The sequence below is a fragment of the Oryza sativa genome, chromosome 1, assembly GCF_034140825.1.
Source record: "Oryza sativa Japonica Group chromosome 1, ASM3414082v1".
Taxonomy (NCBI): Eukaryota; Viridiplantae; Streptophyta; class Magnoliopsida; order Poales; family Poaceae; genus Oryza; species Oryza sativa.
This window is the reverse complement of record NC_089035.1, coordinates 31,333,828-31,352,559: the sequence shown is the minus strand read 5'-3', so window position 1 is coordinate 31,352,559 and position 18,732 is coordinate 31,333,828. Positions and strand designations below refer to the sequence as shown.

Genomic DNA, 18,732 nt, shown 5'->3' with positions numbered 1-18,732 from the left:
CATATTCCTACCTGTTGAAATTCCTTCAAATTGAATAAAGCCCAAAACCTTTTTTTTCCTACATGCTGCAGTGATTACTAGACTCTCCAAATATCCATTTGGTCAGCTTGTCAAATATTTACAGAATTAAATATGTCTTTCACTACAATAGACTCGCCATTGCACTCTCCAACCTGACAATCAGTCCTACTTGTCACTCTCTCTTTACTTCTTCCTCCCTCTATCCTTCCCCTCGCCACCATTTTCCCTCTCCACCCAACAGCAGCAGGCAGTGTGGGCAACAATAATGATGAGGTGCCAAGATGAGGAAGGGATTGGCGTGGGCTAGGCGTGTTGATGCTGCCATTGATGGAAATCGACGCAAGGAAGAGGAGGAAGAGGCAGCGATGCACACACGCACCAGCGACAGAGATGCAGACAATGGCGGTGCAGAGGAGGTCAGGGAAAGATGGTGGTGGTGACGAGTGGATAGGGGAAGGGTGGTGTCAGGCGACACCGACGACTTTCGGCAAAACCTATAGCAAAACTGTTTATGTATATGTTATAACACCATGATCTAAACATAAACATAATTAGTATACTATAACACCGATAGACATGTTATGACATCAACTAATCAATTTTTAGAATCCGTCGCTGCATGTCCGTTTCTTTTTTCTCGTGCATATGCTACTCACGGTAGCAACCACAGGTTACTGAACTCAAAGATCGCCTCCCCTTGCCAGTTCCAAGTCCTCTCGAGCCTAACAGTAACGTTGCCCTGTTCACTTATGGCCATTGATCAACACGTAACGACCAGGGGCGGATCCAGAAAAAAATAGTAGTGGGGGCTGAACAAATTACGCCAGCATAAATCGAAACATGTCTCACATGTAAATTGGCTAAATGTCAGTTCAAGGTACACATTGAATTAATGATATGTCGAGAATTTTGTCCATACCAAACCAATATCGAATAGATGACGTGTCACACCCAATCGTCTATTATTCTTCATGAGTAGTAATTTATACAAAGAAAAAGGCAAATTAACGAATAATCGAAACATACTTATTTTGGATTCAAATAATTTAGAGATTTAGGGAGGAATGGAGGCATAGAGCATACCACTAATTTCTGTTGAGGTACTAACATCTGACGCGCTTTCATATCTTCAAATTGTTGGATGATTTTTTCATCCGATTGAAAAAACCCTGACTTGGGTTTCTTTGGCTAACTTAAACACTCATTACTGGATGGAGGATCACTTTACTGGATGGAGGATCACTGCCATTTGTGTTGCTTAAACTAAAATAATACGTGAGCAATGTTCTTTTTGACATGTTGACAATCTAAAAATGTATAGAAAATAATTATAAGTTTCAAGCACAAGTGCACAACCTCATTAAGACACAATTTTAGACTATCTATTAGTATTAGAGGTTACTAGTTTACCGATTTCTAACTTCAAATCTTCAATCACAGTCACAGTAGGCTGCGACTGCGTCGTTGACTCGTTGCTGCCTTGCCGGCCACTGTGCCGCTGACCTGCTGCCTGCCTGCCTCAGCGCCTTGCGCCCTCGCGGCACCTCGCCAGCGAGCGGCTCGCCACCTTCCCGGCGGCGTGGCGGCGCAGGCGCTGGAGTGCTGGACCACCGCCTCCGCCTGGCCTGCCTCCTGTCTGGCCCATCGCCGGCTCACTGGATGCCGCCACGGCACCTTGCCGCTCGGCGCTCGCCAGCTTGCAGCTCACCGGAGGTCGCCACCTGCTCCGGGCATGCACTGGACCACCGAGGCACCGCCTGGCACGCCTCCCGTCTGGCCCCTCGCCGGACGCCACCGCCTGCTCGGCCGCCGCCCGCCGCCCGCGCCTATTCGCCTAGGGTTAGGGATTTAGGAGAGGAGGAGGTGGCCAGTGGGATTGGGGAATTGGGGAGGCGGGAGGCCGGGAGGGGGAGTAGCCAAATGGGCCGGCTGGAATCTGCCACCGTGGGCCTTTGCTTGGAGTGGGCTAGACAAAACTTGAAGACTGCGCTCGTGGTCGTGGGCTGCTCTTCGAAACAAGCCCAAATCGCGAAATAACATCGTCTTCAACCTCCAGCCTTCCCTCCAGCCAACCTGACGAAGCTCCAGCCACCACATCTCGTGAAAAATTTTAGTGGGGGCTTAGGGGGGTCTCCATAGACCCTGGGGCGGTAGTGGGGTCTCAAGACCCCCCCGCCCCCATGGCAAATCCGCCCCTGGTAACGACACAGGCATGCCGATGATGCATCCCCTCCCGTAAAAGAACAGAAGAAGAGCATATGCACCCCTTTGATAAGAAAACGGCCCCGGCTGCTGCAGGTGGCCCGTCGCCGTCGGTCAAAGCACTTTATGTTGCTTCCTCAAGCTCCCTATAACAGCCTAAGGCAGTGGTCTAAAAGAGAAAAACAATGACTTCTCTGAACGCGATCATCAAATAATCAAATGGATTAACGATCGGGCGTCGCGTGAGCGAGCAGGAGAAGACTGTCATGACTCATGAGAGCATCCTCACCGCCATGCTAATACAAATGTGCATAATATTATCCGTGTGGTGCGGGACGACGCGGCATTCTCTTGTTTTGGGAGCTTATCCGGATAAGTGACAGCTGGATTTTTTTACCTTTTTGAAAACTTATTCTATAGATAGATTATTGAAAAAAAAAGCTAATTGGTCTTTTTTTGCCAGAGTGGCTGGAGAGTGTCAGACATGCTGGTGCCCGCCCCTTCTCCAATATGGTTGGCACTCTCCTGGCACGTTAGCATCGGCTTGTCCCCGTGGTGCCACGGTGGCACGTGGACGATGCCAGTCACTCTAGCGCAACAAAAAGAGTCATTCCAAGAATTAGTGGTTGATGTGACATGAGTAGCACCCTAAGGTCTTGAGTTCAAATCTCTGTATGAGCGAATTTTAGATTGGGTTATTTGAGGGCTAAGTTTCTCATTTGATAGGTTAAGTTCCTAATTTAAAAAGATTACATATATCCTGTTGAATGTAAAAGGTCGGGTAAAAAATACCCTTCTCTAAAAAAAATTAGTTTTTTCAGGGATCTATTTGTATAATAAGTTTTTAAAAGAACTAAAATATAAAAAATCCATGTAAGTGAAGGGAGCCGAGCTCAATCAAATCACTCGGGGCTGTGGATTATGTGAGGGGAGAATGATCGGGACGGAGTCACTTCAGTGTTGTCGCTTGCAATGCTCTGGTAAAAGATCGTTTCGTTAGCCGTAGGCTTGCGTTGCTCGTAAGCTTCGACTTGGGCGTACGGCGTGCTGATTTTCAGTAACTGGCCGTCTGTCATGATCCATCGGTTTCTACTTTTCTAGCGATAAGTAAAACATTGTGTGTCAGTGTGTCTGTATATGCTCCGAATGTTATGCTTTCTTTTTTTTAGAACCGAGTCATGATCCACATGTTTATTTAGCTCAAAGCCAAAAGAGAAACCTGAACCGGCGATCCGGAAACAGAGTTCCGTTCTGAATTTCTGGTGAGTCATCTGCTGAAGCACGCACAAACTTCTGACAGACTGAAGAAATCCATGTCATTGGCATGTCGCCCCTGCCATCGCAATCTCTGCAACCCCACAATAGTTCCCATCTGTGGCCTTCCCTTTTTAAAATTCCTCCACTCTCCAGCGAGGCAGCGAATACGTATGCATCTGCTCCACTCCACACTCGCGCGCACGGCATGCTTGACGACGCTCCACAAAACCCCCCATCTTGGCCATTTGCCCCTTGCACACTGCACGGCTGCAGCGCCATGGATCACTCCAACTCGCCTCCCGTCCCTGACATTGGCAGCTTCTCCTACAGCTGGCCGACTAACAAGCCGCTCGCGCGCGCCGACGACGACACGCACGCGCGGGGATGCAGCTTCGACTTCTCGCCGCCGTCGTTCGAGTGCTCCAAGCAAGCCGCGGCGATGGCCCACGCCGACCAGATGTTCCGCGACGGCCTTCTCCTCCCACTGCGAGCCGTACGGCGTCAGGGAGGCGGCGGCGGCGGCGACGACGACGGCGGCGGCGGCGACGTCAGCGGCGCCCCCAAGCGGGACGCTATCCCGGTGCTCCTGCGGCCGCGCTATGTGGACTCGGCCCAGAGGATCACGACGACGATCCCCGCGAGCAAGCGCCACCTGCTGCCCCGGCTGGCGTCGCCAAGTTCCCCGCGTTCGTCTCTCCGCGTTGCGGCGGCTCCGGGGTGGTCGCCGAGCTCCGTCCTCGGACTCGGGGCGAGCAACAAGCTCAGGCTGCCGTCCTTGGGGAGGAGGTGCGGCCGCGTGCTGCCGAGGCGGCTCTCGTGCAAGTGTCTGACGTTCCTGGAACCGCTATATCAGAAGATGGCGAGCTGCTGTGTCGGGAGAAGGATCACGACGAGGCACGCTTATGGCCGTGCCGCCGCCGATGAGTCCCGCAATATTAAGGTGTGCGAGGATGCAATCAGGGACGCTATTCTGCACTGCAAAACATCACTCTAGATGATCACGCAGGGGGCACCTGGAATGCACGCAGGCTAGAGCTTGGGCCTTTTGGGCTGGAGCTTGCAATGTGTTACTATTGATCTTTATGCTTTGCCGTAGATAAGATTTGAAATCTTTTTTTTAATGGAATCAGCACGAGATTGTGCTTTTTCATTAAATATATAGCAAGAGAAAAATATAGCCCTAATTAAGATGGTATACTATACAAAGTACGGAATAAGCTCTCTAAGACACTTAACGCCTGCCAAGGCCCACATGCTAGCCTCTTTTTTTTTATCTTTGCAAGGAGGTGTGAAATTACGACCTCCTTATGCTCAAATATCCGCAGGTTTCGCTCCTTCCAAACTTCAAAGTCCCTTCTTGGGAACACTAAACACAGAGGCCGGTATTTCCCACCGTTCTTTGACCGATTGAGCTGCCCCCCAATGTCAGGGTTCCAGCTGATGAAAGCCTACCCACGTCGCTACGAGGCTCCAAATCCTTTTCGTGTATTTGCACTCAGCGATGAGGTGCAGAGCCGTTTCATCCTCTCCCTAGCACCTCCCGTTATTCTGCCCACCCCTGGTCGCAAGCCAATCAGAGGTCCAAACCCTGTTCTGTATGATAAGCCAAGCATGGAGTTTGCATTTTCTAGCTGCCCAGACTTTCCAAATCAACGAGTCAAATGTTGTATTAGGCGCGCTAATACACTGTGCTTTGTAGGCTGACGAAGCCTAGTACTACCCATGAGGAGTGAACTTCCATGAGATTTGGTCAAGCTCTTCTTCATCTAACTGCACATCACAAACTGTAGTCCATAGGGCCTCCAGTTGCTCCACAAGGGCCACTGTGATTACTGGGTTTGCTTCCAACGATAGATCTCCTACCCAGGCATAGTTCTCCTTTCCTTGGAGCATGGTCTTTTTCCTCTTCCCAGAGATTGCGTAGACTAGAGGCATGTGGTCATTTGGTCTTCTCCCATCTATCCATGTGGAGTCACGAATAGGCTCTTATCTACTTCATCCTAGGGGGTCTCGAAGCCAACCCATGGCTTGTTTGGGTCCTTCTATTCGTGCCACAGCCAACGTAGTCACAGAGCTCTCGTGAATTTTTCCAAGTTCAGGACCCCAAGACCTCCTTAAATTGACTTTGCATTTTCCTCCTGTGATGTCACCCGTGCCGGTCCAAAGGAAACGTCACCGCAAGATTTGAAATCTTTAGCATGACAATGAGACACTAAAATGTGTTTCCGCAAAGTTGCATGCACGGATATAAGATGACGTCTTCTTCGTTAAACAACAAATATTTTGATCATATTATCATAATATCACAAAACTATCTATACTATTATAAAAAACAATAGTGGTAGTTCCGTCACTATTTTTTACCTTTTGTAAATGTGTACTTTATATTTTCTAATATTATTTATACAATAGTATAATATTTCTATGACATCTTACTATAGATTTAAAAAATATAAAACACAATTACAGTTTAAGACTAAGTAGAGTTAAAAACATATTCAAGTTTATAATTAAATTGACGTCAAACTTATAGTTTTGTGATAACTTTATTACTAAATTCATGATACTCCACCTTAAATTTGGTTATGATGAATTTGGTGTCAAATTTATAGCTTATGATACATCATTTTAAATCTATAGCTTCACAATAATTTAGCAAAAATATCTTTATTTTGTAAAATGTACTCATCAAACTATCAAAACGTTCCAGCTGCTAATACAAAAATACAAAAATCATTGTTATAGCTCATGGCCTATTTGTCCAACAAGGGTAGCATAATCACCTTTCTTTTAACCAAAGTCAAGATGGATAGTGTACTGTTTCTGGCAAGGGAAGAAAATAAACAAGTACGCCACGCCCTCCGTTAAAAAAAATAAAATAATCTTCTGATAAGAGTAAAATACACCAGCGGTCCTTAACCTTGTTGTGAGGTTTCACTTAGGTCCACGAACTTGTAAAACGCACGTTGAGGTCACTAAACTTGGTTTATTGTATTATCCCGGTCCAAAATCTCATTTGACTGTGGTCTTGCCAACGTGGCACGCCACGCGGACGATGACATGAAATTTTTTTCTCCCTTCTTCTCTTTTTTTTCTCCCTTCTTCCTTTTTTTTTCTCTCCGGTGGCCGCTGCACCGCGAGCGCGCGACAGGAGGGAGGACAGTGGCGCTGATGGGAGGGAGGGAGACGGCGGCGATTCGGGGAGGAGGACGGTGACGCTAACGAGAGGGAGGGGCCGCCGACGCGTGCAACCCGGCCTGCCGCGCTCGGCCCCGTCGTCGCCGCTCGCTGGGGGGGGCGACCTCGGGAGGACCAGGCGTCAGTGACGGCACCGCCGGCCTGCTGCACGCGCTCCACTTCTCGCAGCAGAGGGCGACGCCGGGGATGCTGCCGGTGGTGGCCGCAGGGCTGGACGGCGTGCGGCAGCCGTCGGTAATGGAGATGGTGACCGCCGTGCTCGCCCGACAAGTCCTGGGCGACGACGCCGAAGCAACAAGGACCACCGGCTCCAACGAGATTCGGGCCAGAGAGAGAGGTAGAAGAAGGCGGTGCGTCGAAGGGATCCTCGCTGATGAAGGGATCATCGTAGGTGACCCATGAGCTTCACCTGGAGCTCCTCGATCCCACCGTCGAAGGGATCCTCGCTGATGATGACCTGCTTGGTGGCGGCGGCGTCGGCGCCACCCCTACGGAGAGACGACGAGCGTTGACAATCGCGTGTGGCGGCGTCCCCACCCGCCGGTAACACTACCACCAGGAGCACCGGCGGCAGCAAGCGGTGCGCGTGAATTGGCGGCGGTGGCTGCCCCCACGGCTCGAGGTGGTGCATCAATATCGCAGCGGGCGGCTTCGCCCGCGGATCTGCCGCTGCCGCCATGGCAGAGAGAGAGAGAGAAGGAGAGGAGATTTTGAGGCCACAGCGGGTCCAAAAAAAGAGGGAGAAAAAAAATTCCATGTCATCGTCCATGTGGCGTGCCACGTAGGCAAGGCCACGGTCAAACACGGCTTTGGATCGGGATGATACAATAAACCATGTTTAGGGTTCTCGATGTGCACTTTGCAAGTTCGTGGACCTAAGTGAAACCTCCTGACAAGTTTAAGGACCGCTGGTGCATTTTACTCTTATGATAACTAATGCGAAACCTCCTGACAGGTTTAAGGACCGCTGGTGCATTTTACTCTTCTGATAACTAATGCTTGTACAGATTCATCCTCGGAACATTCATCTGTAAAAGTTGTTTTTCGGGGACAAAGAGAATATGAAGTGATACTGCAGTAAAATTTCATTGTAACAATAACACTTCCACAGTTATTAGGACCGGACCGGACCGGTGATCGAACCGGAAAAAACCGGTGATACTGCAGTAAAATTTCATTGTAACAATAACACTTTACACTTCCACCCATCATGACAGGCTAACGGATCAACCCGACACGCTTGAAATATATTGAGTAAATTTCACAAAACTACAGATTTAAGAGCTTATTTCACATAACTACATATTCAATGTCTTTGTTATCACAAAATTACATGTACTTTGCACAATATATCACAAAAGTACGGATTTAAGAACTTGTTTCACAAAACTACGGATTTAGTGAATTCGTTTATCATAGAACTACAGGTTTAGTGTCTTCATTTATCACAAAACTACAAATTTAAATTGTAGTTTTGTGATAAATGAAGACACTAAACCTGTAGTTCTGTGATAAACGAATTCACTAAATCCGTAGTTTTGTGAAACAAGTTCTTAAATCCGTAATTTTGTGATATATTGTGCAAAGTACATGTAATTTTGTGATAATGAAAACATTGAATATGTAGTTCTGTGAAATAAGTTCTTAAATCTATAGTTTTGCGATAGATCATGTAAAGTATATGAGTTTTATGAAATTTACTCAAATATATTTGATCATCAAACGAAGCGAGCAGCATAGTTATGCCCGGGCAACCCAGAATAACTGCTAGCAATCGATATTTTTTTACATGTTAGGCTATTCCCAACCTAAGACACTAGACATAGTTTTTATAAACTTCACATCATCAACAAACTAGTACTAGATACTACTCTTTCAATGTAAACATCGCTATTCCATACTTCAATTTAATGCTACTTATCTCACATGATATCTTGGATATTGTATAGAAACCATTTCGCATGCAAGACATGGTGTCACGCCCGAAAATTCACTAGTAATTTCCGAACTTATTTGTGCATAAAATCCTCGTCCAGGAATCAGCCGAGGTACACAAACTGACAATTTAATATATAGATTCATCAAATTAACTAAAACGATAAATACTTACTTAAGAGGCACTTAGTCCTCACCATGAAGAAAACTGCAGCGGAAAATAAAATCTAACGAAGCTCCGGCTCCACTCCCACAGGCAGCTCAACTGGGGTATAAGCCAAACGTCTTCTCCTTCTGGATCCTTTTTCTTCAACTGAGGTTGATTGATTATTGCAAGGTGAGCATATGACATACTCAGCAAGCCACACAGCAAATATGCAAGTGCACAAGGATACCAAAGGATGGCATAATATAGGCTCATTTGCAAAAGCAGCTTTTAGCAAAACATTTAAGAGAAGTAAAACAGTGGAGTAATTAATCAGAAATTTTAATCAACACTGAACAACACACCCATGCTGCACAGGCCCAACCATCCTGAACAACCATACCCGGCTGTACAAATCTAACTCCAAACCAGGAGCTAAGCAAATTATTACCAGGTATAACATCCATAATTATTGTGAGAGGTGTGAGACTAATCACGAAAAACATTGCTCAACCCGCCCATAATCGCGGGCACGGCTATTCGAATAGTTTTACTCTGGCCAGAGGTGTACCACTGTACCCACAAGACACAGCCCCACAACATGTCACCATGTGCCTCAATACCACCACGGTACCTTGGAAAGGAGCTGTGACAATACCCCTTGCACAACACAATCCACCACAGCGCACCTTTCCTGGATCATAATCACCCCCTTATAAACAAGGCATGGACTCCCCAGCGACCCCCGTGGGCTTATCTCTGCCACTTCTCAGTCTGGTGCTCCGCAATGAATCATGCTATACAAAAGGTAAAGCCGTTGCCCACGCTGGCTTGTGGTTGGCACGGTTAATGTTTCACAACAGTAGCTCGCGAACCGGTCCTTAATTGTCATGAGCACGACTCTCAAAACCATGTGCTCACAACCCACCATTATCAAGTTTTAGTTGGCAAGTAATTAATTTACCAATCACGATTGACCATCGTGAACTATCATTAAATCATCATTAAGTAATAGTGAATCATAAGTTATCCCAATAATGTGCTAATGTTTCTAAGCATGGCTAAGCAATCATATCTAATATCTAGCTGAACCAATATATACATAGTCCAACTAGTCAAGTTATAATATCCCAAGGTATCAAGGAATAGAATAATCAATGCAAACAGGCCATAACAAAGGAATAGATTCACACCACCCAATGACATTCGAAAATAAATGCACAGTTGAAATAAATAGAGAATTTAAATATAGGATCAACATGCTCAAAGGATTGTGTTTAGGATCTGTGTGACTTGCCTTGCAATAATCGGTCTTCAATTAATCTTCTTGAACACTTCTGACGCACTCGCGAACCTTCGCAACGACGGAAACGACAAGCTAACACGCAAAACAAGGAAAAGACTAATAAAAACCAAATAAACAATACATAAAAAGTAAACAAACAAGTAGATCATAATTTTAGATGAATTATGAGACTTGAACGGCCTCATTCTGACTTCAAATGAATTTATTATGAATTTTACTATATTAAATCTAATTAAAGCCCATTTAAAAAGAATTAAATAAATTTAATTCAATTTATGGATAATTTTAATATGTAGATCTTTATTTTATACAACTTTTGCAACTTGAACCACATTAAACTGAGTTACAATGAATTAGTTATGAATTTTCAAAGATTAAATCGGATTAAAGCATTTATATGGATTTTAATTGAATTATGACGCAATAATGAATTATTTTTGAAAAGGAAAAGGAGGATTATTGCGTCATCAAAGGCGGTCCGGGTGCACGGGACGGTCTAAGGAAACGAACGGCCGAGATCGATTCTATCCAAAACGGGCGGCCGAGATCCATCGGTCCACGACCGGGCCACGGGGAACGGCAACGATGACGTCAGCGATGACGTCAGCACCGGCGGCGGTTCGGCAACGCATGCTCGCCGGCGAACGACGGCGCGACGACGCAAACGGAGGACACCAACGGGTAGAGGGCGACGCGGCGAACTCACCGGTGACCAAAACAACGGCGGAAGAGCAACGGACGGCGCCGACGACGAGGAAGAAGCGGCGACGGTCTTCGGCTTGACGATGACGGCGATGCTCCGGCGGTCTTCAGCGACGGCGAAGGGGCGGACGAGGACGGCGACGCGACGGCGACCACGATGGCGACCTTCCCGAGCGACGGCGACGACTGGAACAACGGCGAAGCACGGCTGGAGCGACGGCGACGACGACGGCACGAGGTTACACGGTGCTAGGGCGCTACCGACGGCAAGAGACGAAGGCGAGGGTGGCGACGGGTAGCGGCGGGCTTGGGGATCCTTTTATAGGGGTTGGAAGGCTGTGGCGAAGGCCCACGGCGACCGGCGACGAGAAGGAAAGGTTAGGGTTCGGAGGAGAGAGACCGATCCGAATCGAACTCGAATCCACGGATTTCCAAAGCGATTTAGAGGATGATTCCAAAAGAGAAAAGGTAGAGGAAATCTCGGGAAACATTTCCCCTCAAACGATTTCACCGGAAACGAAAAGGATCGACCGGATTGGAAAGTGGCGGCGGCTAGGGTTTCGGCCGGCAGCGGCGCGAGGAGGAAGACGGGCCTGACAGGTGGGGCCCACCTGTCAGCGACAGCGAGAGAGAGAGAGGAGAGCGGCGGCTCGGTTGCGGACTGGGCCGACTTGGGCCGGGGAGAGAGAGAAGGTTTTGGGCCGACTTTCGGCCCAAAGCCAAAAGGTGGATTTAAAAACATTTTTCTGTTTAAATTATTCATGAAATGCAATTCCATTGATTAAAAATACTTCCTTGGCTCAAATAAATCCCAGAAAAATCTAGGAATTATAGAATTAAGCAAAGTATTTAACAAAATTTTATCTAGCCCAATTTTATATTGAGATTTAACAAATTAAAATTAGATCTTCTCTTTTAAGATCATTTCTAATTATTCCTTTTAAACAACAATTTATAATTTAAGGATTTTTAAACAAGAAAAGCTCTTAACAATTATAATTAGATCATTATTGATCAAATAATTACTGAACTGTTTTTTGTATCATTTAGGAATTGAGCTCTGAAAAATCCGAGAAAATTTCAGAGAGTTGACTTAATCATGGAGAATTTAATAAAAATTAAATCCATCCATGCTTTATATTTGGGAAATTTTATTTCCCACATTTAACTTCACTTGTAAATTAAAGATCATTTAATATAAATTCTAATAATAATTTATTAAATAATTTATAAATCCTGAAACAAAAATCAGGATGTGACACATGGTTTCCTCTCTTTCCTCATTTATTCACTTGCCATCTCATTTTTTATTCTAGGTGACAGCTTATTTAATACTACTATGAACATCATTCTAGTTATTGGGTTGAGAATGCCCTTATCGAAGGAGGATAGTAGCCGTCGCTGTTCCTTCGTGTCGGTCTATTTCATTTTCTTGTTTTCAAATGAGATAGGCATATATTTGTAGTGCCCCTATTTCTTTTTCCAATGACATAAGCATATTTATTGTATCACACATTAAGACTTGAAATAAATAAGTTTGCCTTTTATTTTACAGTTCTAAATTAAATTGTTAACTAGCCCTTTCGTTTTACCGTGCTAAATTAAATTATTGACTAGAAACTGAGCAGTCGATTCAATTCTCGTTAGCTTGGTGACAAAACAAATACTAGGGAGAGTAGTTTTGAAGGGTGATAAAATATTCCCCTGCCAATAGTAATGCGGTTTCGCTATAAATCTTGCGACAGATTTCTTGTTACATATCATTCGATTTTTGGACCGTTTGATTGCATCAAGATTCGTGCTCACACGGGTGAGGTGGGAAAATAAAAGGTGAGTGTTCACGTGTAGGCGTGGAGTCGACCGCACGATCTCTTGTTGCCCAAGAGAAGGCATTTTACCAACTGAGCAAGCAACCAAATGTTATGTTATCTTTGTATCCAAATAACAAACTTACATACTAGTTACATATTAATTACAGTGTAATTACGAAAATTACAGTGTAACTTTTTAATGCATATGATTAATTACAGTGTAACTATACTAAAATTATACTAAAACAGTGCAAGTTTTTAATTCATATGTTGATGATATTTTTCTTTTTTTATTAAACCTCTTTAGACTTATAACTGTCAGATTGGACCCGTTGTTACGATTAAGCTAGCCCGTGGGGCACATCCATATGTTGAAAAATCCGAGTGAGATGGATGAAAAAAACATTCGAATGTTTGCTAGGCAATATTCCAACAAAACCTAATGAGATACACAGAAAGACCAGGAATACTCTCCCGAGTCCTGACGGCTCCCATCGCGAAGGACCCAAAATAGCTTCCCAGCCCAAAAACCAGTAGAGATTAGACAAGAACAGAGTTTACAAAACCAGTTTACAAAACCGTATAGTTATCACGCACGATAACCTTTTCGGTTTTCAAAACCAAAACCATAGTATACCTTACGGTAGCCGGACAGTATTCGCGTTTACCAGCATGCACAAAAGAAAGCGGTTTCCACGCCTGCATTATTCTTTATAACACTAGCACTCAAAAGTTCCTAAACGGCTTGAAAAGAGGAATTTAATCCACATATCAGAAGATCACAAATGATGCTAAGCTTCAAACCCAGATAGTATCAAGCGACAAAATGGGCTTTTTTATATCAATCATAACAACCGCACAAAATGCAAATGCAAAACTGGCCAACTTCAATTCATATGTTATAAGGAAAAACAACAGTTTCTCATCATAACAACGGCTGGGAATGGCCACAGAAGGCATTGACTCGTAATTGGAAGTACCACATTGACTATAATATCAAAATCTTATAGTAGGCATAATATGGAATCCCAAAAGAAACCAAACAATTAAGCCCATCAAGGTTAATTTTTGAGCTGCTTCATCCTAGAATATCAACCAGAGCCCTCAGCCCATGGATTAAAATGCTTTGAAATACAGACAATCATTCAAGCATTGTACGGCATGGCATAATGTATTTCTGAAGGTTATAATGTTAGAGTTTTCAACTTTATCGAATAACCCTCTGCTGGGACCTTCACTTTCAAGTTAATTCCAACATGACCTCTCTGAAGACGGACCAGATTACCAGATTTCATATCAGCAAACAAAGTAATACCATAATACATCCCACTAGCCTAAAACCGGTAAAAAACATAAAGCCATGAAACAATATATCACAAGGTTCACTTGGGGCATTGATAGTACCATAATACTTCTAGCATCCAGATATAGTAACTATGCTTAAAGTTGAACATGAAAGGGGGGAAAAGATCAGCAGATTTGAGCCAGCATTGCTCAACTCCACAAAAGATTGCACGCCACAACCATCTGCCACCACATAACAACTATCAGCCATGCTAGAAGGCTAGAACTGCCCATGCAAGTATATATTATCAACTAGACACACACACAAGGACTCATAACCATCCTCCAAAATAAAAGTCGAGCAATAGTGATTAACACGGCTGCTGATTCATTGCAGGTACCTTCTACTAATCTAGTGCTTCTTATCTTTCAAAGGACCCTTGGGAATCTTCGATAGGCATTTCTCTTCAAAGAGGGCATAGTACTTCTTAAATTCAATCTCAGCCTTCTCACCAAAAGCATCAACCTTGTCCTCATACTTCTCATACAGTACTGGCACAGTGTAGAGCGCCACAAAAACTGCATTCAGCCCCAAAAAAAGGTTGTTATAAACTTGTATCAAATAGTTTGCCAAACTTAAGCTTCGCAGCACTGGTATCATTACCTATGTAGAACAAAGTCAAAAAGTTACAGCTGCTACCAAGAACTGACAGAATCCAGAGTCCAGCGATCACCTGATGATAGAAAGATAACAAGGCACATCAGCAGGCAATCAACAAGTGCCTAATGTTATGCATCACCGAGGATAAAGAGTCAGTTAACATACAATGAGGAACTTCTTCAGATCACGGCCATGACCAATCTCCCTCAAGGTTGCAAAACCTCTATTGATCTCATATCTCAGAGAAAGGGCAATGTTTACTGTCAAGTCCTCTGGAATTTTCACCTCAGGAATGTTTGGAGGGGACCTAAAAAATCAGTATAATAAGTTATGGCCACATACATGATAAGGAAAAACTTGACAACAGGGCACCACAAATACCAGCTGCGGGTCTAAAGCGCATCAGAGTCAAAGTACTACAGAAGCTCACTTGTGGATGAAAGTGGAGGCATTGGACCAGAGGAAGAGGACAGCCAGGGAGAGAATGAGGCAGTGGCACACCAAGGTGAGGAGGTGGTACTCCATGATCTCGAAGAGTAGCCAGATGGCCGTGGCTCCGGCGAGCACCCCACCGGAGATCTTCTTGTTCCTCCATAGCACGAGATCAGCAGCTGCAAGCACGCATTTATGTACAAACAATCAATCAAATAACTCCAAACACCAGAATAAACAGATAGGTGAGTAAATATTCCAGATCTATTTCAAGATCGGGATCAAACAAAATCTTATTTAGGGTTTAAGAGTAACGACAAGCTGCGCCGCCGTTTCACCACATCACTAATCAAATCAAATCGAACAAAGCAAATCTTGAGGTTTTAGTAGAGTCTGGAGATATAGATCCCCAAATCTCGGATTTAAACACTTATTTGCATCGCATATAGCTGCTAAATAGGTGAAGTAACAGTCGCAGGTAGAACAAGCGAGCCAAAAAAAAAAAGCGATCGGATCGGATCTACAGCAAAATAGAAGCGATGCTTTCGAATCCAAGCTACCAAGCAAGGGGCTTACGCTTGCCGCCGCCGAGGACGGAGTGGACGGGCCTCTCGCGGCCGAAGAGGCGGTAGATCTTGGCCTTCATGGCCGCCGCCGCCGACGACGAGGAGGAACCCTTCTTGTCGTCGTCCGAGTCCGAGGAAGACGACGAGGAGTCGCCGTGCAGCTTCTCGGAGAGCTTCTCCATCACCGACTGCTCCTCCTTGTGCTCAGCCATGCTGCTCCTCCTCCTCCCCCCTCTTCTTCTTCTTCTTCTTCTTCTTCTCCCCTCACTCTTCGCTTCCAAGAAATCACCCAAGCTTTTTCTCCGTGGCTTCAAACAGAGAGAGTTTGCTCCGACGAAAGTATCGGGTGCGTGTAGCCAGGCAAAGGTCGCTTTATACGGCGCGTGATGCGATCTCAACCGTCCGTTTGAACGCAGACGCCGCGGAGGATATTTGAGCCCAAACCCGTCTGAAATCTAACGGACGGGTTTACTACTTTTTGTCAGCGTGGCAGGTATACCCCGGCGCTTACCCCCATGGCTTAACGGCGAATCAATGCCGCGAGTACGGGGTAGGGCCCACATGCCAGTGACAAGGGTGGGATTAATGGTAGACGGTGGAGGGTACTACTACTTCGTGGTTAAGTTCAACGACGTGGACAGGAAGACGTCGTCATCGCGGGCACGTCGTTGCGGGCCCACGAGTAAAGGAGATGGTGGAGATCGCGAGGACGGCGTGGTTCGTCTGACGACACGTGCCGTCCGATGGGTTCTGCTCCGGCATCCGTCGGTGGACAGCGGTCAGGAGACGGTAGCCGAAGGGAAAAGGAGGAGATGGTCTCGTCTTGGTCCGAAGTTTCTAGACGCGCATGAAACTTTGAATTGGACAAGCCAAACACACAAACAAAGGGTTGCTGGCTTTTGTTTTTTTTATAACTGTTGCTGGCTATACTTGCTAGCTAAGGTGCTTGCTTGGCTGTGTTGGCAATAGCCAGTTCCCAACCCTAAACAGTATTTACGAAAAACGGAGTGATATATTAGCACGTGATTAATTAAATATTTGCTACTTTAAGAAAAATGGATCAATATGATTTTTTAAGCAACTTTCGTATATAAACTTTTTAAAAAAAACGCATTGTTTAGCAGTTTGAAAAACATGTGCGCGGAAAACGAGGGTGGAGAAAACTGGCTACCGAACACGGCCTTAGGGGGTTGGACTAAAGTTTTGGAGAGAGGGACTAAACTTTAGTCCCTCACTCCCAAACACTCCCTTAATTGAGCAAATTCTCGATTCGTTAATTCTCCTAAAAATAAAATAGCCAGAAAAACCTTTATTTTGAACATATACCTTCTTCCCAGCGACAATATATGTTCCTAAGAAAAATCAATTTTTGCTATTCATTTGTCGACAAAATTTCTCTCAAAAATTTATCAAATATAAATATAGTGCGATCAACCTTATAGAGATGCCCATTAAGAGTAGGGTGTACGTATGTATAATTATATAGATGGGTAATTAAACACCTGCATTTGTATTGTATTTTAAAAAGGAAAATTTCCGATTTATCATGGTCATATGGTCAGAGACGTTTTACACTCTAGTCCCCCTGTCCATAAAAATTCAAATCTTGAAGATATGAATATGGATATAGTGTATATCCATATTCATCCACAAGATTTGTTTTTTATGCTTAGTCCAAATTCATCCCTATAATTTTCTTTTTTATAGCACAGAGGGAGTACTCTCCGAATAATTTACATAATTCTATGCAAAACGTCCGTGGCGTTAACCGTACTGGATATAGAGCTCTAAAACACCTTGAAATATCCTTAAACAAAGTTTTGTTTCCACACCAAACTTTCGACCCCCATATAAGGATTTTTGTTTTATACTAGTATCAACATCTATTTGTACTCATCACGAAAAACATGTTTGTACTTCCTAGTGCAAACTTCATATGCACATCACTCTAGTGAAAAACGCAATGTTTTGAACGCATACGCTCCATATGTATTTTTTTTAAAAAAAAAAGAAAAAAAACTACAATGTTCTGAATGGGCTAACCATTAGGCTCAATTGTAAGTCTTTATCCGGCCTGGAAGATTTCGACAGTCATACCTACCTCCAATTCTCCATGTGGGCCTTGGACCCTTGTACACCACATGTCCACATCAGCTACTGGACGTCCATACACAGCCCATCCACATATCGACACGTCCCGATGTTAAATTTGTGTATGGAATTCATAGACGTAGGTTGGTCGTGTTGGAATTAATAAATGGGGTAAGGCCTTAATTCTTTGAAAAATCACAGAAGCTCACCTCATGGGATGACATGCATATGGAGTTTAGTATCACCTTACTTATTCTAGGAGAGAGGGACCTCCTTAAAAGGGAGGATGTCCTCCTAGCCACTTGAAGCATGTGTGGTGGAGAGAAGAGGGGGAACACGCGCGTGCTCGCCTCGCCTGGCAGGCGTGCATCGAATGGTCCGCAAAATTGGCTCCTCACCCTTGCGCAAATGCAGCCTCCTTTTGCAGTTTTGTTTTGCTGCAGAAAAATTCGGATTTGTTTTGTTTTTGGAAACATTCCGAAAAATCCGGTGCGTGAAAATGGCGTGGAGACCGGATAAGTTACGCGCGACTTATCCGGTTCGGTTACGCGGAGTGGGGATTGTGCGGGCACCCTAATCAAGCGACCTATCTCTATATAAACCGAGCCGCCGCTTCTACACACACAAAATCAATCTACGGTTTGCCTCCTCCTATGTGCTGCACCGTCGCTCATAGACTACTCCATCCCGCTCGCCGGCGTGCACCTGCGAGATGGAGAGCAGGTCTCCGGAACCTCTGCCTTCGACGTCCTGCACCGGGAGAAGGCGGCAATAAGACTTTTGAGAAGCGCTTCGCGCGACTGCTCCCTGTTCGTCCGCGACGGCTCGCCTTCCTCTCCGCTCGCGTGCTGTGCAAATCTCCGTCGACGCCCGCAACCACGAGTAGTTCCTGCTGAGCAACCGGTCTTTCTGCCACCTCGGTACGTGTTCGACATGTTGCGCATATTTTATCTGTTTATATTTTACTGCTTAGTTTACATGTGTAGTGTAGATCTAATGATGCATTCAATCTATTTTACGTCTGCAATGTTATGATTTATTTATGAAATAAATTAAATTATCATGTGCTTATAATTTCAACAGGTCGATCGGTTGCTAAATCTGCAATAAACACATCTAGC

General features: G+C 44.9%; 2 protein-coding genes across 2 annotated transcripts; one reads left to right on the top strand and one right to left on the bottom strand.

Moving 5' to 3' along the window:
• Positions 1-3,639: 3,639 nt before the first annotated feature.
• On the top strand, positions 3,640-4,635 carry LOC4327875 (uncharacterized). Its single transcript, XM_015783696.3, has one exon. It carries the CDS (start codon positions 3,686-3,688, stop codon positions 4,472-4,474), a length of 789 nt encoding a protein of 262 aa, XP_015639182.3. The 5' UTR covers positions 3,640-3,685; the 3' UTR covers positions 4,475-4,635.
• Positions 4,636-13,948: 9,313 nt separating this feature from the next.
• LOC4327874 (reticulon-like protein B1) lies at positions 13,949-15,864 on the bottom strand. The gene is made up of 5 exons (XM_015765855.3): positions 15,531-15,864; positions 14,953-15,133; positions 14,688-14,829; positions 14,526-14,595; positions 13,949-14,440 (listed from the first exon to the last, which is right to left on the bottom strand). The coding sequence occupies exons 1-5, from the start codon at positions 15,730-15,732 to the stop codon at positions 14,274-14,276; spliced, it is 762 nt and encodes a 253-aa protein (XP_015621341.1). The 5' UTR covers positions 15,733-15,864; the 3' UTR covers positions 13,949-14,273.
• Positions 15,865-18,732: the final 2,868 nt, after the last annotated feature.

Coding starts and splice junctions, on each gene's coding strand:
- LOC4327875 (XM_015783696.3), top strand. CDS start 3,686: ATGCTTGACGACGCTCCACAAAACCCCCCATCTTGGCCATTTGCCCCT.
- LOC4327874 (XM_015765855.3), bottom strand. CDS start 15,732: ATGGCTGAGCACAAGGAGGAGCAGTCGGTGATGGAGAAGCTCTCCGAG. Junction 14,830..14,952: donor GCCTCCACTTTCATCCACAA/GTGAGCTTCTGT, acceptor CTGATTTTTTAG/GTCCCCTCCAAACATTCCTG. Junction 14,441..14,525: donor TTTGACTTTGTTCTACATAG/GTAATGATACCA, acceptor GGCTGAATGCAG/TTTTTGTGGCGCTCTACACT.